Genomic DNA, 25,750 nt, shown 5'->3' with positions numbered 1-25,750 from the left:
CAACCAATCAGAAACCTAAAGCATGAAAGAAAAACCCCGATGCAGGAGAAACAAGTATAAAATCGGAGCACACTCCCCCCAAATCGAAGGAAAAACTAACCAGCTGAGTTGGGAGTTGAGGGCGAGTTAGCTTGGCTTCCATGGGCTGACACATTGGTAGCGGTGACAGCCGTTTTGGCCGCGTAAATATTGGCTTCCTCTTGGAATTTACCTATGTTCTTCTTGTACCGGATTCGCTTATTTCCAAACCAGTTTGATACCTAGAGCGGTTGAAGAGAGAATGAGAGAGTTACGTTTCATCCTTCACAAACAGCGCAGCAGAAAAGGGCGAACGAGGGGTTGAACAGCTGGGTCGCCTCATCCTATGCCTGATTTCCCAGAATTCACACAGGCAAAGGTCTGAAGTGAGAGCTTCCAGAGGAGTGACTGTATAACCAGACATCCTCTCGCTCAGTGCAACACAAGTCAGCAAAACCTCGGCGACACAAACTTCCCAATGGAGGATTTCTCATTGAAACCAGGACCCTTTCAGTATACGGCAAGCATTTTGAATTTGCTTACCTCTCAAGCATATGACTCTAAAAAAACAGGCATTTGAAAAAATAAGTGTAGTTTTGCAAGAATTTTCTTTGTCTTATCACAGCTAACGCTGACTCTGGGCGACAAAAATACATGGACCTTTAAACACCCTTATAAGGTAATATCAACACATGGGTGGTTTCATCGATGGAATATATTCAAGTGTTTACGGGTTACATACTTTCATATGGACTAGATTCTTGGCTGCACTGTACTAAAGGCTTCAGCATCCACATACTTCCATCCGCGAGATTTCCTAGTGTGGGCAAAGCCTGCTGTTACCGACATGAGGAAAAACGGAAGCGCACCGCTGAGTATCCCTTTGAATTCCAGGCTTGCCCTGGTAAGTAAAATAAACCTAATTTACGTTCATTTGTTAATCTATTTCCTTCATGAGGCTCACAGCAGCTGTCCTGCCTTGATTCTGATCCCCAGTTCCCTTTGCATCGAGACCTGTGCCAGATAAGAGGAGACACAGTGACATTCAAGCTTTACTCCCCTAATTCTGCCTTAAGAAGGAAAGTTTTATGCCACATAATCCAGATGTGATTTCATACGAAAATGTGGTGTTTTTTCTGTAATTACAAAACAAACCACGACTTTGGTGAGGGAAGGGGAGGCTGACAGCTCATGTACCACAGCCCACACATAATTTTTATGTACCCTGAAAATGGCAGACCAAGAAAATTCTTGCAAAACTACACTTATTTTTAAATACATTAGCCAAATGGAACAATCTTATAAGCTAACCCTCATAGTCCTACGCTGTGAATACTGCAGTGGAAATGCCACGTTTTTGTTGTAAAACTCAAACCATACCATTGCAATATTAGTGAACGAGAGAAAAAATTCTTTAAGCAAATGCTTCACTAATTATTGTGCATGCTGGTGCCGACAGGAAAATAAGAGTTCATCCAGAAGACGAAGGGCCTGTGGGTCCGTTCAAGACCACTGTGCATCTAATTTTACCCCCAAACTCATGTTTTTATTGATATAACTTTTCACTATTCATGTGCATCAATCGTAATTGTGGTTGCTTTTTGACTTCTAAGTGGAACAGAGAGAGGAAAAGAGGCAGGGAGAGTTTTCTGAGGGAACTTCAGATTTTTCTGAAGAAAGGGGGGCAAAGATGAAGGTAGTGTGGGGCACGTTGGAGGCAGAAAGAAAATGCCTGGGGGCTAATTAAATCAGCAACAGGAGAGGTCGAAAGAGAAGGAAGCGGGTGAGGAGGGGCCTGTGGGGACGCCGCCCATCTCAATGAGAAGAGCAGAGCTGAGAGGGGAGACCCCAGGTCACGTCAGCTCCTGTGTGGTCCACCTGATGGCATCACACGCCAGGACAACGCACAGAACTTGTGTTCTGGTTCATGAACTCTGTCCAGCCCCATGGACCCTAAGGGTCTGCTGTGTGCGAGGCAACAGGGACACGCCGATGACACAGTCTGAAACAGGTACAATCACATTTTGAACATGTTATGTTTGAAGAACCCGGGGCCAGGGCTACGGCAAAGTCTAGGGGACAGTAAAAGCTTGTTCAAATAGGTTCCCAGCCTCCTGTTTCCCCCTCCCCCATCACCGTGATTCAGGACTGGGGCGCACCGATGAGTCCACACACCTAACGAGCTGGTGCTGTCCTCCCAGCAGCACTGGTGTGGAGGAGGCAACGAGAGGACGGTCCACAGGTGGATTTCACCTGGACTTTGGTGCATGAGCGTAGCTTGGTTTTGGATCATGAGGAGACTCAAGAGTAAGTAGATTTCAAAAGAATCTGTGACTTTAACAAAATGGTTAAGAGCCATAGGTTGGGGCATGAAGAGATGAGGGTGAAAGAAAGACTATTTTAGGGCCGGCAGAGGCAGTAGATCGTCTAAGAAGACTGAGTAGGACGGGCCCAAGAGGACAGAGGCAACTACAGGAAGAACAGTACCAGGGAAGCCCAGGTATAAGAGTTTCAAGATGGACGGGTGATGAAAGAAAGAAAGAGACAGAGACAGAGACAGAGAAAGGAAGGGCGAAGGGAGGGAAGGAGGGAGCGAGAAGGGGACAGACAGATGAAGGGTGGAAGGAAAAAAGGAGGCAGACAGTTCAAAGGGCATCCCCTAGTTTGGGAACCAGATGGAGGTTAAATCACGTGGTCCAAAGAACCATGCCTGGTGCTAGATGGGGCAACTAAGACCCAACAAGAAATCTCACAGCTGACTCATGGCCTAAGCACGCTCCCAGCCAAGTGCCCTTTCCATGACATCATATCGTATTGTCTCCCGTGAGACCTGCTTGGCAATGGTGGGAGTGGTGTGATGGGGAAGGAAGACTGGCATGGCCTTGGGGTGGGCGGAGGAAAGGAAAAGGTGGCCCAGTATGTAAATAGTCATTTTCCTGGACAAACTATTTGCACCTAGAGTTTCCACAATGAAGGAAGTGAAGGTTGCTGGGACAGGCCCGGACTGCACCTTCCACCAACATACAATACAGACTCTCTCCTGAAGAACTTATTCTACCGTGTTTCCCTGAAAATAAGACCAGGTCTTCTATTAATTTTTGCTCCAAAAGACGCATTAGGGCTTGTGTCCAAGGGATGTCCTCCTGAAAAATCATGCCAGGGGTTATTTTCCAGTTAGGTCTGATTTTCGGGGAAACACAGTATCTTCAGGAGGGACCTGGAATTCCGAATCCCAGAACGTGAGTTCAGGCAACACAGAAGAGTGCATGTCTGACACTCACTGCCCGAGTCAGTGCCATGGTCCCACCTGGAGCCACTTCTCCAACACGCAGCAAACATCAGAAACACATCAAGTCTCTTTTCTCACGGACACAGAGTCTAGATTGGGAGAAGACTCCTCAGATACGCAGACAAAACTAGGCCACCTGAGTTTGTCCTGACGGTCAGCTTTCCCAGGATTGTCGAGACTGCACATAATCTTTGGCTGAGTCCCAGCACCTAAGGAAGGTCTGAGTTGCAAAGGAGTCTGTCCTTTCTACCTCATCTTTCTGGAAGGGTGTTTCTAAGCCTGCTGCAAACCCACCCAGAGCTTGTTGGGGAGACCCGCAATCTCTCCAACAATACCCTCTTGGAGTCTGGACTCTGACTAGGGCTGATTCTCCTCGGCTAAGTGCAGGGTGTTGGGCTCGGCACCCTGCAGGGACACATAGAAGCCAGGCTTCAACTGCAGCAAGTGTAGACACTCAGCTCGTACAAAACAGCATCTACGTCGCTGGTGTAAAGGTTACATGAAATTTCTCACTGGAGTAGGACTCATCTCCCCTACTCCCCCCTTTTATGGAAATATCAGTACATTTGGTTCTCTTGTATGTGATACAATCCTGAGAAAAACTTTCTGTGAGCGATTTCAGAACTATCTCTCCTGGTCTCAACTGGAGACCGGTGGTGGTATTCGGGGCTCAGTCTAAGAAGTGTGGACGGACCGTCTGGGGAGACAAAGTGCACACACATATACCATCGCCCACTGTTCTACTTCGTATCCGTGCTGAAGGCTCAGCTCTACACAGTTTTTATATCACGCATCTTTCTGTGTCAACAGGCACCTGCTACGTGTATTACTCTTTGGGGGGAGGGGGCACTCGGTGACATTTTGGGCAAGATGCCAATGCAATTGTAGTGACACGTTAAAATTCCTACACTCCATCAGGGAGCAGGAGCGCATTAAGAGAAGGCATTTGAGTCCCTTTCATTCACAAGTTCCATCCCCTGACTTGTAAAGTTCCTGGGCTGGGCAAACCAAAAGGGAGCTAAGGAACTGAGCGTGCTTGAGGAAACACGAGAAGTGCAGATAGCTTCCCGAATGCCGGTGAGAACCCTCCCCACTGAAAGCAGGGGGCCTCAGGGAGAGGAGCCCACCTGGGGTCTGCACGACGCTGCACTCCCGCTTCTGCTGGCCCCGGTCCAGCTGCCCCGGTGCTTACCCGGAAGCTCTCCTATCTGTACACATCACATGCTTACTTGCCACCTTAGGGCTCTAGCGGATGGAACCCACAAGGCAGCAAACCTCCAGTCCCTGCCATGCGGCTCCACCCCGGCCGGCCGCAGGCTGACCTTGGGGCCCTCACCTGGGACACGGTGATGCCGCATTTCTTGGCTAACTCCTCTTTGGCTTCCTCACTGGGGTAAGGGTTGCTGAGATGGGAATAGAAATATTCATTCAGGATTTCCGTCGCTTGCTTGTTGAAATTCCGTCTCTTCCGCCTGCATGAGAAAGGAAACAAACACGACGACAAAGTCAGGTTCACACCAAATCCACATCAAAAGGGCGAGAAGAGGACCCACTTCTGGGGGGAGACACCTTTTTTTAAGCAAAAAGTAGATCAGAGGAGATTTGAGCAAAGGGACTGGATGCCAAAACCATCACCAAAAGCATCTGTTAAATGCTGAGCTGTGCACAGAAGGGTCACGAGAATTCCTACATCACGAGCGTGAAGTTTCAAAACTCAAGCCCTCTTGCATCCTAGACCAACTGGATGTCAGCCGGGTGAGCTGAGGTGTGTGTCTGAGCCTCGGCCTCTCCAGCTAAAAGGGAAGAGGGTCACAGGGACCTCGGGAGCGAGAGGAAGGGAGAAGCGAGGCGACATGGGGCAAGCCCCGAGCACGCACCTGTGCACAGACCACGCTAGGACATTCCCTGGACAGAGTGGGGATGGGGCTCCCTCCTGCCAGGTGCCAGGCCTTGGGCCTCAACCCTCAGAGCAATCAATGCAAGTGACTCACTTTTCACAACTAGTGAGGTAGGAACGGTCACTCCCACTTCTCAGCGGAAGAGCTGAGTCCCATGGTGATGCTGCTGGTGTGTTACGGAGCCAAGATAGGACTCAGGCCTGCCTGAGGCAAAGCCAGCCTCCTTCTGCACACTCTGCCTCCTGGCAATCACGCCTAGGGCCTCCGCAGCCCTGAGTCAAACAGAAGTTGCCGTTTCCTCTGTATTCTCTCCCCATGTGCGTGCACGTTTAAAAGGCATCTGGGAAGAAGGCCTGGGACAGGCTGAAATGACCCCTGACTGTTGCCCTCCCTCCAAAGGAGACAAGCGACGTTTCCTAAGTGAGAACAGCTGCTGAGGAGCAAACCAGCAGCCCGCAGACACCTCTAATATACAGGGAGCGGGAAGGAAGACCGCTTTTTGAAAAAAGGCCATTTTCTGCCTTTTAAAAAAGTGCTAATTGAACTAATGCGAAGCGAGAACCCTTTACTGCCTTGTCCTGGAGAAAGCCAGTGGGGAGTGGGGAGTTGTGTGGGGACCAGCTCAGGAGGTGCCGGAGGCCCCCCACCCCCTCGGCTGGGTCCTCCTTTACACCAGCTCTATTAGCACGTTTCTGTTTCTTGCTTTTATCCAAAGCTGTTCCTTGTGGAAAAGACTTCCAGACATCCCTGGTTATGCCAGGGCCCAGAATTTCCCGATTTAGCCAACAGAAAGCACTGATCACCTTGCTAGACAGGAAATTCAGCTAATATTGTATTTTCCGGGTCCCACTTGGATTAATTAGCACAATAAAGTGCCTGATTTTACCGATGAACACCATCTGCCCACAGGTGTGAACCACATCTGTCCAGATCACGCCAAGACCACGTCACTCTCCCAAATCATGCTGCGTTTCTGGGTCACCCAGCATCAGAAGTCGGGCAGACCGGATTTAAAGCCCAACTAAAAAGTCGGCGTGTGTTACAAGCTCTTGCAGGAGGGAAAGAGCCAGTGGCTCAGGCAGGTCTGCAGCCTCGCTGTACATGACCTCTGGCTTCTTCTTCGCCTAAAGACAGTGGTTTGGGGCCTGGGGCCCCGGCCCCTGAAAGCTCCCCGAATCGGGAGAGCGCATGCGAGGTGGTTTGCATTAGCATCACAGGGTATTTGTGGGGACTCTTCCAGCTGAGCTCAAAGGCAGCCTGTGGGACAGGGGGCGGTGAGGGGAGGCGACAGCTGCCCTGGCTCTCTCGTCCTCTTCCTTCTGCTGTGCAGTGGTCCCTGAGTCGGCTCATGGCCCCTGATGGCCCCGCTGACACCTCTTTCCGAGGCGGTCTCAGTCTAGGGCCTGTGAAATCCCGGGACCAGGATTTTTCAGCTTCAAGAAACCTTGTGAAAACAGCACACTTCTGAAGATAACGTTATTCGTGCTCAGGCGCCTGGTTTCTTTGCTTTGGCTTGAAGTGTTACCGGCTCGGTGAGCTAACATTTGAGATTTCACGCCAATCAAAAGCATGGAGTGCCAACGATTTAGGTTGTGAATTTAAGAAATGTGGAAGTTGGTTACTGGATAAATGTCGCATTTTAGGGACGAAACCTTTGGAATCAGAGTGATGGAGGCTGGGCAGTGTGGTTACCGTGGACATACGCTGCTAACGCCCAAACGTCCCCGCCCTAAGCCTCTCCTAGGGACACCACGCAAGGCACAGCCCGGGCTCCGTCCACAAACTGGCTCCCTAACGCAACCCACCTTTCACTCAAAGCAGCTCCATATTTTCTGTTACCCACGTTATAGAATGGCATCACCACAGCGATGGTTCATCGCATTTGCTAATTCATTCGTTCATTCGTTCATTCATTCCTACACCTGAGCTCCCAGCACGTGCACGACGCTGAGTCCTTCCCAGCTCGTCCTGCTGCCTCAGCTTCAGCAGACGGAGCAAGTCCTGCCAGTTCTATTCTCCCAAAGCCGTCCGTCCCTTTTGTCCCCTCCTTACTGTCACTGCTATTTTTGAAATGGGTTTAGGAAGCCACTGTCTGTCCTCTAACGGTCTGGCGAGCGCTGTCCAACGGCACTTTCTGCAGGGGGGCAAATGCTCTGCATCTCTGCTGCCGGCACACAAGCCACCGGCCACGAATGGCTACTGGGCGGTGGGACTGTGGCTGGTATAACTGGAGGGCGAAATTTAAAATGCTATTTATTTTTGTTTTACTTTAATTAAGTAAAATTTAAAGGCATATAGCCACATACAAGACAGTGTCCAAAGCAGGAAGAGCCCTGCTCTGGGAGAGATTGTCCCTCTGGAGCCAACTTGAGCACGGCTGGTGGGAGTGAAAGGACCCGAGCACAACGCCCGCTTAGCTCTGAGTCCTTTAGGGTCTGACCTTGCAGTGGACTCAGAAGAACTCACGCTGGGAGGAATCCTGTGGACACCGGCCCTGCTCCCCCCCTTCTCCCCGACTTCTTCCTCGGACAGAATGTAGTCTGGGCCCAACTTTTCCTTTTTTCAGTATCTGCCAACATAAATACCAACTCCAGCATTTTAACGAGGGCAGTTTCCATGGGGATGGCAGCGGCTGCACACAGGGAGGGGCCCAGACAGAGGCCACCAGTCCCTTGCACCTCACGCCATGTGGCACCGCCTGCTTTAAAGAAGTCCGGCTGGCAGCAGGCCAGGGTGAGGGAGACGCACAGGGGTCCTACTTCACCCCTTGCCAGCTGGGGAAAGCTACCTTCATTTTCTCTTTCTCTTGACGGACTCTGGGGTTCGACTGGCCCAGAGACACGCTGTTAGGGGGCATTCTCATTTCAGGTCCCATGTGACCCAAACGGACTGGATAAAAGGGAGTGTAGGAGATGCCAGCGGGTTTTAAAGAGGTCTGTGGACTCTAAAGACACAATTGTGAACAGAGAGAAAAATACTGGCACAAGTGATGTAAGACGGCTGAAAAACACATGATTCCAGGCGTGAAGACATTCCATAAGAGAAGCCAATCTTTGATTAAAAGGGACACAACTACGATCGTGAAATGGTACATTAGCCCAACACATCTGAGGTTTTCATAATAAAAATCGTAGGTTGGGGTTATTTTCAGAAATTGAAATAATGAAGGATGAAATCTGCCTTTATAGCAGACGGCTAATTTAAGATGAACTCTGGATCACAAAGGGTACCCACAGGCTGAACGATATCTGTTAGATCAATTATCAAAATATTCTTCTAGCGCAGAAAAGGTACCCTCTTACAGGCTGGATAACGGAAGCCAAAGAAATCAATGGGATTTGCATAAATCCTTTGGTCTCCAGAGTCCGGGGGCCAAGAAGTGGTGGCTTGTCCTCTGGTCTCAGTTTCTGCCTTAAGGGACCTTTCTATCCATAGCCACCGCACTCCTTGAACTCACGGTAAAGTCACGAGCGGCAGTGCCAGACAGCAAACATCAAACCCTGAGTAAAGGTTTGGCCCCATCAGCCAGCACCGTGCCCCTCTGTGCCCCGGGGACCATGTCCATCCATCTCTGCACGCCTAGAACATAGCCTAGAGTGTGACACGTGTGCCCCACCTGAAATGTCTGTGGAATTGAGCTGAGTGCTCACTCAGCCGCAAATAGTGTGGAGAAGATCCCAGCTCTCAGACTGGAGAAAGTGTGTCATTGCCGTGTGCCCCCAGTCACAACACGTACCTGTAAAGGGGGAACCCCAAGAGCCCTGCCGTTTTCATCGCTGTAGCTAAGTCACCCTGGTCTCTAGTGATGAAACTCACTCCCCACACCCCCTAATCCCACGTTTTCCTGCCGCTCCTGAGAACCAGAAGCATGTCCAGCCTCGCAGCCCTCTTATCCTGACCTGGGAACCTTCCGCGGCCACCACCGGCTGGGCGTTTAACAGGGTGGACACAGCCTGGAGAGGAGGGACCGGCCGCGAACTCCAGCCCTGGGCCAGCGGTTCCCCGAGGACGGGGGGCCCCAGGAGACTCACCGCGCATCCAGGAAGCGGGACCGCAGGATCATGACAGCCTCGCACGTGCTCTGCTTCAGCTGCATCTGGATGGAGCTGAACTTGCGGTGGATGATGCTGACCATGCGCTCGATCTCCTTTGGGGAGATGGGCCTGGTCCGGCTCTGCTCGCGCAGCAGGTTCATGACGTGGGTGGTGAACTCGTTGCAGGCCTGGAAGGGCAGGGCAGTGAGCACCGGGCGTGGGCGTCCCGGCAGCAGTGCGTGGGGTGCCGCGGGGCCTGGGGGTGCCAGCTGTAGCATAGGGGCCCCAGCACCTGCGTGGGGGTCCTGGCTGCCGCGCGTGGGGGTACCAGACACAGCGCGTGTCACGTCTGCATGGAAGGCTGTGCCTGCCACTGTGCAGAGAAGGGAAACCAGGCTTGCTCGTAAAATTTTGTCAAGTCAGAGGCATAGGATCAGTGCCTGGGAATCCCTGTCAGCCCACCAGACTCTAACCTTTGAACACAAGGTAGGGTTTTTTTAAGGGGAGAAATTCTTAATCATTTTTTTTTTAATTCTTAATCATTTTGTTTCATGATTTTATTACTGTGAAATACAAGGACATGAATTCTAGTATAAAACACACCTCACAGCCCTTGACCCCAGTGCTCACAGCTAGAGAGAGTTTGGGGTCATGTGAGGCATGGACTCCCTACTTGGTCCGTTACCTGGGACACAGCCAGCACCTCCGAACACTCAGTGTGGGGATGAGTAAGCAGCCAGGAGGGAATTAGGAGCTGTCTAGGCAATCCGTGCCTCCTTCCACGTGGACTGGAAGAAGCCCCTCCCACACTGGCCTTCTGAATCCACGACACCCGTAATACAGGGACCCCGTCCACAGAGGCCCAGAGAAAGCAGGAGCACAGCCCTCAGAGGAGTCGGGGGCCTTCCCAGTAGAAAGGACCCCCCTTAGGCTGGGGACTGACGTGCCACCAGCTGCAGGAGGGAGACCCTTTTCCCACTGCCTTCCGTGACTGTTGGGAAGGCTGTGGTCCAGAGACATGAGGGCCCTTTCCAAAGCCACACAGCGAGAGGTGGCCGCGAGGCTGGCCCCGAGCAGCTGCTGCCCCAGGCCAGGGGCTCGGCCTGTCCCAGTGCCCTCTGAGTAGCCTGGAGGGGCCTACGGGGGAGGGGCCAGATGGAAGTGCCGACAAGGGCGCAGGCTCCCCGCTGGGAAGCACGGTGCTGGGCCAATAATAATACATTTTATTCTGGTGGATAAAAATCCCTGCACTATCTGATGTTATCCAGGGCTTCCCATCGGGGCCTCTGGGCTCTGCCCTAAACAGACAGAGCGGTCCCTTCACCCACCGCTCAGGTGGGGCAAGGCAGCTGCAGACCAGCTGCTGGGGCACAGCGCACAGCGCACGGGCGCTCCCAGCCCACCTCGGAGGGGTGGATCGTCATGACCCAGATTTCTGCAGGACCTTAGAGGCCCACACTCGGCCCTTCAGAGGCTGGGCGGCCTCCATTGGTAACGTGAGGGGCTGGAGTCACGGCCGTTAATAAATGGAGCCCTCACAGACTGGAGGCTTCTGTGACAGAGGGGGCAGCTGTAGACTGTCATGAAGACGGTCCCTCCCCATAGCCCGGCTCCAGCAGCCCCCAGACAGTGGAGGCGCTTCTGAAAGGACAGGTCGCAGGTTCCAGCGCGAAGCCACTCCTGGGAGCAGCAAACGAAGGCAAAGGCCTTTGGAAAGCCTCGTGGGAGGCCGAGAGCTTCCGCTTACTTACACCCTGCACTCGACTTCTTCCCTTAATCTTTCCAGGGGATGTGGTGCCAACGTCACCCACGGATGGAACTAGGATTTGGGGCACCGAGCCCAGCGCAGTGGAAGAACAGCCCCGGAAATGCCCGCGGCATTATTTGCAAAAGCTGAGGAAGCCGGCAAAGCTCCACGGGCACCCTTTTCAAACAGCACTTGCGCCAACATTCAGGTTTCCGCCATTACGGTTCCATCTCGTGGGATGCGACAGCTCTTATCTCCTGAGCTACCAGTGTCATCTGCTGAAAAGTTCTTTCCCAGCCCCAGGCACCCAGCCCCGAGGAACGACAAAAACAATCTCCTTCCTTTCTTTCTAATCGAAGTCTCTAGAAGCCTTCTTTATTTAATAACCTCGGGGTGAAGCCAGGGCTGGTTCAGGTAGTTTTTGTTTTTTGGGTTTTTTGGGGAGCGGTGGGGTGAGGAGGGCTATGACAGCTCATTACTGGAGAGCTAATGGATCGGCTGGTTACCTACCACCACCACACTGAAGACAAAACAGACCGAAACAACGAACGCTACTAAGACATGGTCAGTTTCATCATTTCATCTGGATACTCCGAAAATGCAGAGTGACATTTTTCCTTTACTGAGGTTTCCTAGCTTTAAAAAACAAGCTCCCGCAAGGAATGGTTACAGGAAAATGAAGAAGATAGATCTCTCAGACATACTAGCTAGAAGGTTAATGGCCTGATTTCCCTACAACTGCTATTTACTATAATTAACAATACAACTAATATTAATAAATGATCGAGCACCCAGAGGGCGTTAAGCGTGCTCATTTCTCACCCAGAAAATGCCCACATAAATAGGAAACGGTTTTGTAGTGCTTTTCGAGAATAATCCATATAGACTGCTACTGACTGCCACACTGACGTCACCTGCTCTGGAATGATGGCGTTTTTCCTGACGTTCCCAGCTTCCAACACCTGTATTATTTAGAATAGGTAGCTATCCATGGACGCTTCTGAAGGACACATCTTTATCACCAGTCTCGCTCAGGCACCAGCGATCTGGTCCTCGGAAGTAACAGCGGACACGCCGGTCACCTCAGTGTGTACAGAAGGGTGCGCTCTGTCCGTATTAAGTGGAGTCGGGCCTCGTTCCCATAGGAGCCTGGGGGCTAAGTGTCAAACACTGGATTCCAGGGCACACTGGATCCCACACTGGAGGTGTGACCCGGACACATCACCTTGTCGCTTCACCTGCATTTCCTCACCTTTATGGACATAGAGATGGTGAGAGTAGCCGTCCTGGGAGCGCGGCCAAATGCCAGGAGGAACAAGTACAATTATGTGGGCAAAAGTGCTCCCCTCGCTTTGGATGGGGATGAAGGGGTGACAAGGGGGTCCTTCTATGTTGCTGGCAACCTGAGAATAAAGCCGGGTTTCAACACCTTCCAGACTCACATCCATTCCACTTAGGGGCTTAGTGGGGAAGCCACACTCTGGGCTCTTCTTGTGCCCCTGGACTTTGGCGTGAGTCATCCTGGATGACAAGCTTACACAGATGGTTATGCCAGAGACCAGGCTCAGTGGCGAAGTGAAGGGGGAAGAACCCAAGCGGCCACCTGGGGACCCCTGCAGATGTCCCTGTCCCTCTTCCCAAGTTATCCCTTAGCTTAGGGCAGACTCTGGACTCCAAGATGATGGGCCAGGCGGGGGACCCTCTCGTGGGTCAGCCAGCCCTCTGATCTCAGCAGCTCCTGGGCTCTGGGGAAATGTCTACATGAGCCAACACTATGGCAAGAACGTCTGCTCTTTCCCAAGGTGAGGGCGATGACACGCAGGTTCTAACACGGGCCTGGACTGCTTTCGCGTTCCTTCCCACGAGCCCTCCCCACGCCGGTCTGATGGCTGGATTTCAGCATGACTGACTTCACGCTTCACGGCAATTTTTTTTTTCTCTTGTGAAAGAGGGGACCTTGTAGAAATCCATTTCAAAGGTAGATAGGAATACAATAATGAAACTTTCTTCACTTTAAATTTTAAACTGCCTATTTCTATTTTAAAATTTAAATTTTCTATTAAGTTTGCATTTGCCTTCTGTCTAGAGTCATAAGTGGATGTGGAGCGTCTACGACCATTTACTTTTCCCCTCGTCTTTCGTGACTCTTAAAAAAGGAAGCCAGAAACCTAACAATTCAATGAAAGTAAGTCAACTGTAGAACTTGCATCCAAAGAGGTGACAACAAACATATTTATCAACTAAATGATGGCAGGAAGGCTGATATTAAGACATTCCTTAAAAAGGAGTATTGTTCATATTCGCCTGAGGAAGCCATATTGGGGTGTGTGTGTGTGTGTGTGTGTGTGTGTGTGTGTGTAGGGAGAAGGCCAGGGTCTCAAGTAGAGAGGAGCTCTCTTATAATTAGAACACCTTACATTTATGAACAGCCGTGACATCCTTGACCCCAAACTGCAGCTTTTGCCATAAACCCCCTGCTCTCAGCGCAGCAGGTGTGGAACCCTGGGCCCCACAGACCCTCAGCGGAGTGTCGGCCTGGAATCCACCTCTGCCTGACTCCAAGGGTCCTGGGACCCTCTCCTCATTTCCTAGAGGGAGGTTCGTACCACATTGCACATCACGTTCCATAAATAGGACAATGTGTGTGACTCTCCATTGACTGCATCTGGGTAGAGCTGGGGACTTCACGGCCAAGTTCTAGCCTTGTGTCCTCTCCCACAGGATTCCAGGAGCCCCAGGAAGATGAGGAATCCTCCCAAATACGGAGCAAACAAGGACCAGGGAACCACCGACGTCCCGGCGGGTCGGATGGTGACTGCTCATGGCCTCTGTCGCCCTGACCGGCGCTGGCTGCTCGCCTCGGGCAGGTAAGCCGGGGTCCCAGTACTGCGTCTCCCTCCTATGGACGATCCACGCCACCTGACATCGCCACATATAACTGAAACATGCTTTAACGCTGCTGTGTCTGGTTTGCCTGGGTGTTTCACAGTAGACGCCATGGGAGAGTGGGCCCCAGCTCCCTGAGTGGCTCTGCATGAGGCGGAAATGCTGGACATGCAGAGCCAGTGCCGGGATGGCCGCCCAGTGTGTGCGAGCCCCCAGCCCTGCTTCCTCCATCCTTCCCGAAAGGGCCAGAGGCCGCGCTTACCTGCTCGTACTTCTCCAGCTCCGTGTGATAGATCTGCCGGATCTGGGACAGTTTGGCTCTGTAGTCGGAATGCTCCACCGAGTTGTCTGAACCTGCCCCTCCGGACGCGGCTGCTGCCGCCGCTGCCGCCGCCGAGCCGCCACCCTTCTCGGGCCCGGCCACGCCCTCCGCCAGCAGCATGTTGTCCAGGCGCATCAACTGGGGGTCAGTGGGCTCCTCTTCCTGGGCCCCCCGGATGCTCAAAACTGCAAGGAGACAAGCGGGAGGGGGGGTTGTGAATAGTGACCCGTCCACAAAGTTAAAACTAAAACAATCAGTCGTGTCTTCTGGCTGAAAAGTCACCAAATTATTGTCAACGTGGCACCTGAGGAATGGGTGAGGGGCTGCAAAGAGAGGAGGGAGGGGGGTTGTGGGGAGAGATTTGCTTTTTTCCCAAAATGAATTAGACTCCCTTCCACACGGCCCCTAGAATTGTCCCACTCACGGAGGCAGGATGCAGAGGAGCGGAGCCAGGGGCTGGGGAGGGGACGCAGTGTTCAATGGGGACACGGGTTCCTCCGGGGACATGAAAAGTCCCTGACAGAGTGATGACGTCTGCACAACCATGTGAATATACTTAATGCCACTGAACTGCACGCTTAAACAGCTAAAATAGTAAACTCTGTCACGTATATTTCACCACAATAAAAGGAAGTCCAAAAGTACCCAAGATTAATTATATCAGAATCTAATTTTAGCTTTCATCCCCAAACTGCCAAATTTGAACTCAAGGAAAAGCATTTCCTTCTCCAAATGTAACTTTAGATTTCTGTGAGTTTGTGGTTTTATACTCTGACTTTGCAATAGTTACCAGCCTACACTGTCATTTCCAAAATAACCTAAACCAGGTAAGTCCACTTAATTTGGGGTGAAATCCTAAGACCATTTCACTAGGCCAGCAGAGAGTGCAGATGGGCTGGCCGTGGAGTGGGAACGTGGAGAGCAAGCCATTCTAGTTGGTGAGGACTCTGTCCCGTTGGCAACCAGGGCAAGGCCCTTTCCCAAGCTGTGTGGGGGCTCAGAGAAGCCAGCGCCCTGGGGGGACGGCTCCGCTTTTTATTAAACTCCCAGGACCATTAGGGGTGGGGCATCGGGGCTGAAAGAGACCAAGCGATTTAGCAAATCAGCTGAGGAGCGAGGCAGTCTCTTTTCACTACCATCAGAGAACCTGCCATAAAATAAATCACTCATCTAAACTCGGTTTAGTTGTCAGCAGCCAAGTCTTTGTAGGAAGGCAACTTGAAAAGAATTTCCAATTGAAAAAAATTGAAAAAAAACAACAACTGCGTCGTGGAGAAGAAGAGGGACGTAGTAAAGGGCCAGATGGGGTCCCGTGTCCCCTCACACTTTGGGGATGGGAAGGGAGGGTCCCCGTGGGTCAGTGGCGAGAGGGGCTCTGAGCAGTGACAGTCAAGAGCTGTTTCAGGGTGGGGCACATCTGAGGAGCCCCCTGGGGCGGGTGCCGGGTCATGTGTAGGAAGGCGGCCCCCTGAGGTTGTGACAAGGAAGGTGACATGAACTCAATGTGAGGGGACTTGCCGATGCCCAGGGCGTTGCATCACAGAGGAGCCCAGCAGAACAGCTGGCGGTGCCCACACGCTCCTGGCTTCTACCAGGAGATGAGAGGCGACCGTGAAAGCTGCTGAAAGGAAACCCCAACTCTACAGCATGGACTCGTGTGACACGAGAGAGTCCGGTGGAAAGTGAAGCCACGCGGCCGGGAGCAGAGGATAAAAGCCACGGGGTAGAAACGTGCTCCTTGGTGAAGCCATACAGGGTGGAGGGGAAAGGAGCCTGTGGGGAAGACGGTCAGCGGGGACGGAGGGGGTCACCCCTGCACCCGAGCCCCGTGCACCTTACTGCCCAGGCCGCTGTCACCTCTGCATTTCTAACGCTCTGCGGCACTAAAATAAAGGCACTGTGTTACAGGGGATGGCACAGGTGAGAGGGTCATGAGGCTTATTTTGTGGACTTTTCCCAAGGAAATCCTCCTTTGGGAGGCTCAGGAGACCACGTAGGAAATGGCCCCTTTGGCTGACCTTTGAATAATAACGACTGAGTCATGTGATTCTGTTGCGTGAATGTATTTACTCAAATCTCCAAAGCACCCTGAAGAACACATCACCACTACCACAGTTTTCCTTAAGAAGGTAATGGGTGCTGTCACCATTTCCTGGACACCCACGCCTGGGGGAGAGAGTGGGGACCACCCAGCCCGTTAGCACCCTCAGCCGGTGGATTCTTCCAGGTGAGAGCATTACTGTGTGGAGTTTGTGACTGTTTCTCTGCTGCATTTTATTCAGTGAATTGTAATTACTATATCAACAGAAATATTTATGGGCCATTAAAAAAAAAAGAACCACCTCTGAGCCATTCTTAATTGTCCCACTTTAGCTTGGTCATTAAAAAAAATTTAAAAAATGGGGCAGAACCCTAGTCTCCAATCTCCCCTCCTGACGCTCACACCCAGGATCCTCCAGAAGAGGCAGCAAACTCTAGGGACAGAGCCAGCGAGGCTGCGAGGACCAGCGGGTCCCAAAGGCGCGGAGGCCGGAAGCCCTGCAGTCAGGGGTGAGGCTGCCACACGGGTCCTACAGGCTACTTACTCACAGCCAGGCCCTCCTGCCGGTGGCCCGACACTGAATGATCTCACAGTAACTTCTGGTCTCAACAACGGGAGCAATGTCACCTCGACGGCATTACCTGGGCAGGCCGTGCACTGCCTCCCCGAGGGGACGGCCCGATGCTCAGACAGCACAGTCTGCCTTGCTCCCTCCCGGAGCTTATCCCGCTTCCAAACTCAGTCAGTGACCGGAGCAGTGAGAGGGGCAAAGCGACAGCCATCCAGTGACCGAAGTGCTGGTCCCAGTTCCTCGGCGGGGGGTGGGGTGGGGGGGCACCCTGGGCAGGCGATGACCACCCTGCCACATGCCTAGTATCTACCCCGAGAACGTGCCGTCCCCCAGCAGTCTCGGCTTCACCCCTGCCACACTCCACTTCTTCTTTGAAACAATCAACGGGAAGCACAAACTATCCATTAATATTGTTCTTTGTTTCGACATTGAACTGGTTTTAAATACAAGAAGGAGAGAAATTTCTAAGGCTGGAAAAGAACGCTGCCAGGATGCCCTGTGAGCCCTGCCTGTCATGCAGGTTTCAGAGGGCGTCACAGCATGGAAAACCCTCATCTGACACTGACTCTTTTTACCCTCGGGTACGACGGGTGCATTTAGCTGGAGGAAACCAACCCCACGGTAAGATTGTTACCACTTCCTTAGGTTTTATCATTTTATGGCTCCTCTGAGCAAATACTTTGTAAAAAGAAATTAGGACCCACTAAAAGTTAATATAACTGATTTCTATATGTGAACCACTAGAAATTGGAATGATAAAACACAACACCCCACACCATAAATGCTGGTTGCTCAGATGATTATGAAAATAAATGTCAGGGTATGTGCCTGAACCAAGAAAAGAAATTGCACATATAGGAACAGGAGAAACCTCCACCTTCCCCTCTTTCACACAGAAGCTTCAGTTCTGATGGCCTTGGGCTGTGCACGTGTGTGTGAGCAGACACAGACGGACACACATTTGTGCACCGCTGTACAGATGGGCGCGGGCCTCTGCTACGGGGACTGTGCAGCGGGGCAGGTCAAGGAAAATCCCACCAACATGAAATAAGTAAATGGAAAGGGTGACATGTCTAAGCAGGTCCGATGCCATCTATTTATTGCTCGAAGCCAGCACTCGTGACTAGGAGACCAAGTGACTGTTTAAAAGCTCCTTCTTATCTGTGGCACCACGCAGCACTCAGCTGAGCCTTTCGCCAGGACACCAGAGAGGTTAAAGCTCATCCTCCCAGATCCAATTTCCACCCACGGAGCTCTCACCGAATGCAGCAGCCACATAGGATCAGGACTCCCCCGTCCCTGACGGGCACCCTGCCCCCACCCAGCACCTTCATGCCCCCAGCCCAACGGCTGCTACTGAAGCGGGCTGTGAAGACCAAGTCCCCTCACACACCGCACTCCCGCCACCAAAAGCGTCATTAAGGGCAGTGGATTTGCTCCCCACAGAGGGGCTCCCGACAAGAGATTTAACACATTTGGGAGTAATTCTTAGGGGAGACGCTTCCTCTTCGCAAGTCTACCCCCACACGTAAGAGACAAGTCAAGGCAGCGGGGTGATTCTACAGAAATCGTCACATGACCTTGAGAAGCAGATGATGTCACATCCAGTGTGCTGCCATCACTGGCCCTGGGGTTCATTCTTTGGTAAATCTCCCACGATAAGGGGCCTGTCACAGCAGGGAGTGAGCTGCTCTCACAGCTGAGCTCTCGCTGTTCTTTCTTTCTTTTTCTTTACACAAGGAGAAAAACACACCAAACCTGAAGGCACATTCAAAGTCCTTGGCAGGAGGGCTGGTGCGGGCGGTTTTGTCCTTGCCAGAGCAGACAGGGCTCCGGAGCAGCTCCTGACAAGGCCACTAGAGGGCACTGTTTCTTCACGGAGGACGGGTGAGCCGGGAGGCCCTGCAGGGATTCACTCCCACAGGTGGGGCAGGTGGTGGGGAGTGGGCAGCCCTACAGAGACGGTGGTCTTCAGATGTGGACAGCAGTCCAGGGACCCAAAACGGAGCTGTCATCTGGAGATGACAGAGATATCCCACCGATAGCCAGCTAACACACAGGTGTTCTGGAAACGGCATGAGGGGGCCTCCGGCGTGGGTGCCCTTACATCGTCTGGCCAGTGTTTGCTGGACACGAAGGCACAAAGCTTTACCTCCACGCAGGGTGTCCCACTGTCCCAGAGTTAGTCTTCCGGACACGCGACCAGGAGAAGTGTTGGGAGGTGGAACTCTCCCGGCCTCACAGCCATGCCCCGGTCGGTCAGCACATTGGACAGGTAAGTCTGGGGCAGAAATATGGTGTCCTTGCCTTTTTAGACACGTGTAGAGCAAGGTCCTTGCCTCCTGAAATACCCGTTACCCCCGTGACTTGTTCATAAAGTACTTGCACACACTGAGTTGCATCACCTTATAAAAGGTCAAGTCATATTCCCAACACACACAGCAGGTAACTGAAGATTGCAAACGCAACGCACATGGACACAGCCAAGACCGGCCTCTAGATTTCAACTCTTAGACACTTCATCCTCGACTACAGTCAAGGATTTCTGGCTCTCTCACAAATGGCAGTGCAGTGGGTGTGGAATCAATTCTCTGTGTGTGCGAATGCACACACACACACACTCACACACGGTCCTGAGGCACAGGCCATGCCCAGGGAGAACATGACAACCAGAAGTGAGGTAGGGAAGGGGTTCTTACTGAGATCTTCATTTCTTGAGATTCCTCCGAATCCAAAGGAGCCCCCTGAGGAGCTGGGGTCACTAAACACATTACTGAGCGAGGACCTACAAGGTGCAGGAGTGAGGTGGGCGCTGGGACGCCCACAGCTGATGCTCCCCCAGGGCCTCTCACACTGGACACCAACTGCCCTGAGGCCGGTGGCGGACGTGGGGAGTAGGCAGAGTAGGAGGCGGCACTGAAATGTCCCAGCGGGCACCCTCTCTTTTCCTTCCTCCAGAGCCTTTTATTGCCCACGAGCACAATTACATCACAAACCAGAGACTTGTCACCTCACGCTAAGAAACAACTATGACATAATTCGTACACTAAAGGTGGGACATTTCAGTCTTACCTTTAGCACGTGAAGCTTAGGGCAGTGTGTGCTGATGTCCTTCACCCCTAACTCTCAACCCCCTCATTTGTTGGATGGAAAAGCTCTTTTGTATGTGGTTTTTCAACAAGTTTGCCCATCAATCAAATGGGAATGATTAATAATTCCATTTCCTGAAGTTTACAAACCCACACTTCCAACAGCTAGCAGTCCGAGCTTCTGGTGGGCCTGGGGAAACCAGTTACCCTGAGCTGAGACCTTCCAGCTCCTGGTGGAGACCTTTGGGCTGCAGTTGGCCTGGGGCAGCCTTGCCAGAGTTGAAGTCCAAGTTCATGGAATCTCCCTTGAAAACCAGCCTTGGATGCCCAGTGCTGTCTCTCAGCTCCCTGGAAGCTCAGGGACTCTAAGGGACCCACAGGTCTAGGGCAGCCAGGGGTTCAGCCATGAGGATGTGTCTTTCAGCCCTTTCCACTCACTTCTGGTTTTGTGACATAGGTAGACCGAGCTGGGGGCCTGCAGGCTTCAATGAGTCAACAGCAAGTTTTGAAGTTCAAGCATTTCATCCCAAAACCATGTGTTGGCTCCTTCCTCTGGTGCCGGGCGCGGGGCGGGGTCTTCACATACAATGTGGTCCTGCCCGGGGCTGATGGGTAGCCAGCAGCTGCACTGTGTGGGCTCTGTGCGATGTCTCAGTGGGGTTTGGGGTTTATGTCTTTGGGTTTTCTACACAGAATCACACCGACTTTTCCTGTCACCCATTTTTCTGGGCTGGGTTTCAGCGTCTCTGCTCCTGTGAATTTTCTCCGTCTCAGGAGATGCTCAGGCACGCATCCTGTGGCACATCTCCTGCTTGGCACACTGGGCCTCCGTGGACCAGCTGGTAGAGATGAGGCTCATGGACCGGGCAGGCGGCTGCAGGGGTGGCGGGCTCTGTGCCTTGATAACTCAAACTCGCCCTGCTGGAACCCCTGTGCCCGAGGCAGGGCTGTGGAAGGTGGCAGGAGGTGTGACTTCCCTGACTTTGGCCAGCCCGCCATGCCCAGAGGTGGGAGGACCAGGGCAATGGGTGTGAGGTCTGGACCACACCTGGTAACCCACGATGCAAGTCCTGGTTTCCTGCCAAGCTGTCCATAAAAAGCAGGAGAAACGTGGAGCTACAGGTTGGTAGTTGCCTGTGCGTCCCCTGGAGAGGGAAGCTTCTTGAATATACTAGTTTCTACAGGAAGTGACCATGGAGAAAGCAAGAGTCACCCCTCAATACCCTCTTGCCCTGAGATGAAAACCATTGGCTCAGTCTCAGGTAGGCACCCAGAGCACTGCACCCTTCCCTGCCACAGGTAGTTTACAAGAGACTTCCTCTCCTGCCATATTTTAGTACCCACCCCCCCAAATGTAAGTTCGGGCCCAGGGTTCTCCTACTAGCTCCACGGCTTGGCACAAAGGAACAGTCGTGGGTCAGAACTGAGGTCAAGACCCCCCTGCGTGACCTTACGTTCCGTCTCCTCATCATCCAACAGTCGATAATATCAACCACACCATAATTCGTAGTAGGGAGTAAATCAGGTCATTTTGATCAAAGCACACGTCAGTGCTTGGTAACTGGTAGGTTTTCAATTGTTGGTTAAATCTAAATCAATCCCATTGATAAAGGTCCCTTTGGGAAGAATAAGAAAGCAAGATAGATTTAGAGTTCAGAGTTTTGTTTCCGTGTGTTGGCACCAGCAGCACAGAAGGAGCCGGGGGCGGTGGGTGAGTGTGCTGACACACACGCAGGCATGCTGATCGCACACGTGTGCTTCCGACACGCTGCTACCCATCCCCTCACAGGCCAGGAAACCCACCCTCGGGCAACAGTCAGTGCTGAGATGTCTTCTTCTCCTCTTTCTACTCTGTCCCTTCCCTGCCACTCTCCTCCCGAGCACATGAAGAGTCCCACTTCCTCTGGCATCTGCGAGGCCTCCTCTTGACACACAGCCCGACTTGAGAGATCCTGATAGAAAGCATCCAAGTCCTTCCGACCTGGCACTGCGCGCCCGGGAAGACGCCGTCCTTCTGGAAGGCGAAAAGACCCTTCTGGGAACCACTTAGCTCTGAAGCAATCTCACCTGGTGTCAGACAAGCTTGCCTGGAAGTCATCTAATGGCTGCTTTCAAATTTCCATTAAAAAATAAATAAATTATAACCAGAAGAGAGTACAGACTCGATTCAAGTCAAGGTCTGAGGATGCGTGTTTCGGTTTTGACTTCTGGGTGGGGTGCAGACCTCTGGGCGGCCCTCGGCTGCCGGGGCACAGAGAAGCCCTACATCAAAACATGAAAGCAGTTGGATGCTGCTACGTCTGTATCATCGCTGGTCTCACCTTCTGGACGTCATTCCAATGTATCAAGACTGAAACGCTTTTCTGGCTCCAGGTGACGAGGGGAATTTTCTTGCCCGTTACTTACAAACTCAGTCATAGCAGAACTAGTTTTTCCCCCAACCTTCCAAACAATTCCCTCAGAACTCAGCTTGAAATAAAGAGCATTTTTGCTCCCACGAGAATCGTTCAGTGTTTTGAAAGCCACAGAATGATTCAAAGGCAGGTTTCCTAACACAATGTGCTAATGACCTTGAAGGGTCCCCACAGAAGACATTGATAATGCATAATGTTTAACTCGCTCCATGATTATTTCCAGTTCCACAATTATAGAAGAGACAAACACTACTACTAATAGTACACCTTCACCCTGATGGATGGAAATGGATGACTCTGCCAGATGAGCCCCACGGACAGAGGGATGCAGACCACGGACAGGCAACGGAAGGCACCATGGAGAGCAAACAGCAAATTGCAGCCAGGTTCAGGCACGGGGTCTGGAGTAAGAGCCGCAATATTCTAGCGCACTCCATCCCTCCTGCCTCTTTGACTTGGTCCTCCTACTTGTCTCTCCATTAGAATCATAATTCCTTTCATTCTATAAGAAGATGGAAAGTTGAATGTGGAAAAGAAAAAGGACATGTGTTTTTTTTCTTTCGTGAACAAGGAAAGAAAAAAGGAATCACTGAATCCCATATCAACCTGACCACTACAACTACCACTGACAATAACAGGATCATTTTATGTAAATGTGCATTTTAACTCTGCTGATATGTATGTTGATATGTGAGGTATGTTAGAGTACGTGTGTCTCTCCTGCATGGGACCTGGCAGAGGGGACACCTAGGAAAGGGCCTGGCAGAGCATTGCTACAAAGATGAAGGAAAAGGTTGATCTGCTGGTTTCTTCCAACACATTCTTGTCCGTAGACTCATAGAGCCCCGATTTCAGGTGAGTTCATAACCACTGAGAGGAAAGACACTGTTCTGCTTCCCTTGCAGCTAGATGTGGCCGTGGCTCTTGTGACAAAATTCTGGGCAGTGATAAATGAGTGGAAGTAGGATATAAAACGCCTAGGAATGTCCTTCAAAAGAAGGAATGCCTTTCTTGCCCCCTCCGCCTTTTCGTCTGCTAGCTGGAACATGAATACAATGACTGGGGCTCTAGCATCCACTCTGGACCACGAGTTGACCTGGCGTATGGAAGCCACACTAGGGGGAGAAACCAGGTAGAAGTTCTCATACCCTAGAGACCAACCCAGATGGTTGCCTTTGGACTATATGAAAGTAAGGGAGGAATGAACTTGTATTGTGTTTAAGCCAAGTTATTGGGGGGGGGTGAGGATTTTTCTTTGTTTTTGGCACCTTAACCAATCCAAGCTAATATAAGCTGGAAGGAAAGAAGGAAGGGAGGGAGGGAGGGAGGAAGGAAGGAAGGAAGGAGAGAGAGAGAAAGAAAAAAGAAAGAAAGAAAGAAAGAAAGAAAGAAAGAAAGAAAGAAAGAAAGAAAGAAAGAAAGAAAGAAAGAAAGACAGGCAGACTCTGGAAGGCACAGTGATTTCATGTTGGTTAGTGTTACAGAGGAAATTAGAAAGAGGCAGATTTAATAACTAGAGGCAAGTACAGAAAAACCTGAGTAGCCACCGGGGAGGTTTTCTTCCTGCAAAAAGAGAAGGTTTGGAGCAGACAGAAAGAGCCTTGATCATTGCAGGGGCCTCTTGGGTACCGCCCAGGCAATTAGAAGAGGTGGGAGAAGATCCAAGGAGTCTGGAGTGAGGGAGCAGGGGAAGGAGAGGCCTCCTGACCAGGGTGCTGGGCGGCCTGGAGGGGAGCAGCCTGGACCTGGAAAGACAGGGGTGGTGGTACAGGGTGAATGTACAAGGAAACCAGCCAAGACCAGTCTGTTGTCTCTGTGAGGAAGAAGGGAGTGGATAGAGGGCTTTGTCTTGACCCGAGGAAGCTAAACTGTAACCCTGCAGGCAAATATAACAGCAGGAGCAATATGTAAGAATGACTTGTGACAAATCGTTTAGACGGTGACCCTGCCCACTTATATGTAGCTTGTACTGGGACATTTCCTTATACTACAGTGAAATAATCTTTGTACTCTGACCAGCCTGCTGAATTTGTCAGCTTCAGAGAATTAGAAGAGGGACACTGGGAAGGGAGAGAATCCCAACACAGCCTACAGAGGAGATGCCACCCCATTTGCTTTGGTGGTAGCAGAAATTTGCGGCTGAAGGATGCTGGGTCTATTTGTGGGTACCCCAGGTCCATTTCGAAACACATGCCAATTAGCTTGCCTTTTTCCATGACCACCCACGACACCTGTGACCCCAGCCAGTCACCTCACAAAGGCAGACAAGGTCATCAGGTTCCTTCAGGGATAGCACGTGGGTGATCCATCACTACTCATTCCAAAAACCCCCCCAAGCCCACGCCTCGCTGCTGATGGGTCATCTGTGCCATCCTGAGACAGGGGAGCTGCAGAACCCACACGGGGGCAGCAGGGGGCTTTGGCTGCCTCTCCAGACTCAGGCAGCGCTAAGCCTCGGACTGGCAGGGAAGATGGGACGGTGGTGCAGGAGGCTGGCGGCACCCATGTTCTTACCTTGGGCAAGACCTGTGAGCCAAGACCTGCTGGGGGTGGGGAGAACGCGGGACAGAGTTTGAGATTGAGCTCCACTGCAAAGCGAGCCTGTGGGCTGCACTATCCCACCCTCTGGGCACAAGAGAAACATCTCCTGGGGACCAGGGACGGCCTTGGCTTGATGTCTTCAGGGAGGCGTGACATTTCGGCTTTGGGGAGGGACCTCTGGAGCTGTCTCGCCAATCTTCCCCATTTCAGCGCCTGTGCCTCTCCTTGGGGACCAAGATTCGGCGTGGCTCTGAGCTCCGGGGCTGTCATCTATGGCGTCTCTTCCCCTGCTCCCAACGGAGTCCAAGGGGCTGGAATCTTGACCGCATAAACGCCCGGCAGTCACACAGGCTCAAGTTGTCTTGAACTTGAGCGTAAGCATTTGAATCCCATCCTGAGCCCAGCTTCTCAAATGCCGATTCAAGTTTCCAGGGGACATTTTAAAGGAGAAGTGGATTTCAAGTAAATGATTGCAACTTATCGAAAATAATGTGCTACTTAGCGTCTGCGGCAGCCATCCTGGCAGGCGGCGAGGGGACGCAGTGCTGCTCCAGATGGGAGCGATTAGGCTCGGAGTTTCAGCAGGGCTTGTTGTCGTTTCTGGTGCCTCTGCTTGCTTTGACATCCTGGCAAAATCAGGGACTCGGGGAGAGAAGGGAGAAGGGCTCCCGGCCTGTTTCTTCTCTCTGTGCACTAGAGACAGAGTCTCATGGAGAACTGTCATGCAGGAGGCACCCTCCCCTTGTGGGGACGTGCAGTGGTCATCATGGCACCGTCATTAAAAAGCATTTAGCACCACAAGGAGCTGGCTACATGCACCAACGGTTGACAGAGAGACAGATGACAGGCCGTCTTAATTTTCCTTTAAAGATCTGCCTCCCTGAGGCTGGGCCTATTTAC

The 25,750-nt window shown here is 51.9% G+C and overlaps 1 protein-coding gene across 4 annotated transcripts in view; it reads right to left on the bottom strand.

The window, feature by feature from the left end:
• The window catches only part of PBX1 (PBX homeobox 1), a 234,477-nt gene that overhangs the window by 30,856 nt on the left and 177,871 nt on the right, over nucleotides 1-25,750 (bottom strand). For all 4 annotated transcript variants that reach the window (XM_019747345.2, XM_019747347.2, XM_074322423.1 and 1 more), the window contains 4 exons: nucleotides 14,135-14,379; nucleotides 9,237-9,427; nucleotides 4,644-4,779; nucleotides 101-260 (listed from right to left, as the gene is read on the bottom strand). In XM_019747345.2, the coding sequence (XP_019602904.1) occupies nucleotides 101-260; nucleotides 4,644-4,779; nucleotides 9,237-9,427; nucleotides 14,135-14,379 (732 nt within the window). The remainder of the gene's footprint in view (nucleotides 1-100; nucleotides 261-4,643; nucleotides 4,780-9,236; nucleotides 9,428-14,134; nucleotides 14,380-25,750) is intronic.

This window comes from Rhinolophus sinicus, linkage group LG17 (assembly GCF_036562045.2).
Source record: "Rhinolophus sinicus isolate RSC01 linkage group LG17, ASM3656204v1, whole genome shotgun sequence".
In the NCBI taxonomy this organism is placed as follows: Eukaryota; Metazoa; Chordata; class Mammalia; order Chiroptera; family Rhinolophidae; genus Rhinolophus; species Rhinolophus sinicus.
This window is presented reverse-complemented; position numbering and strand designations above follow the sequence as displayed.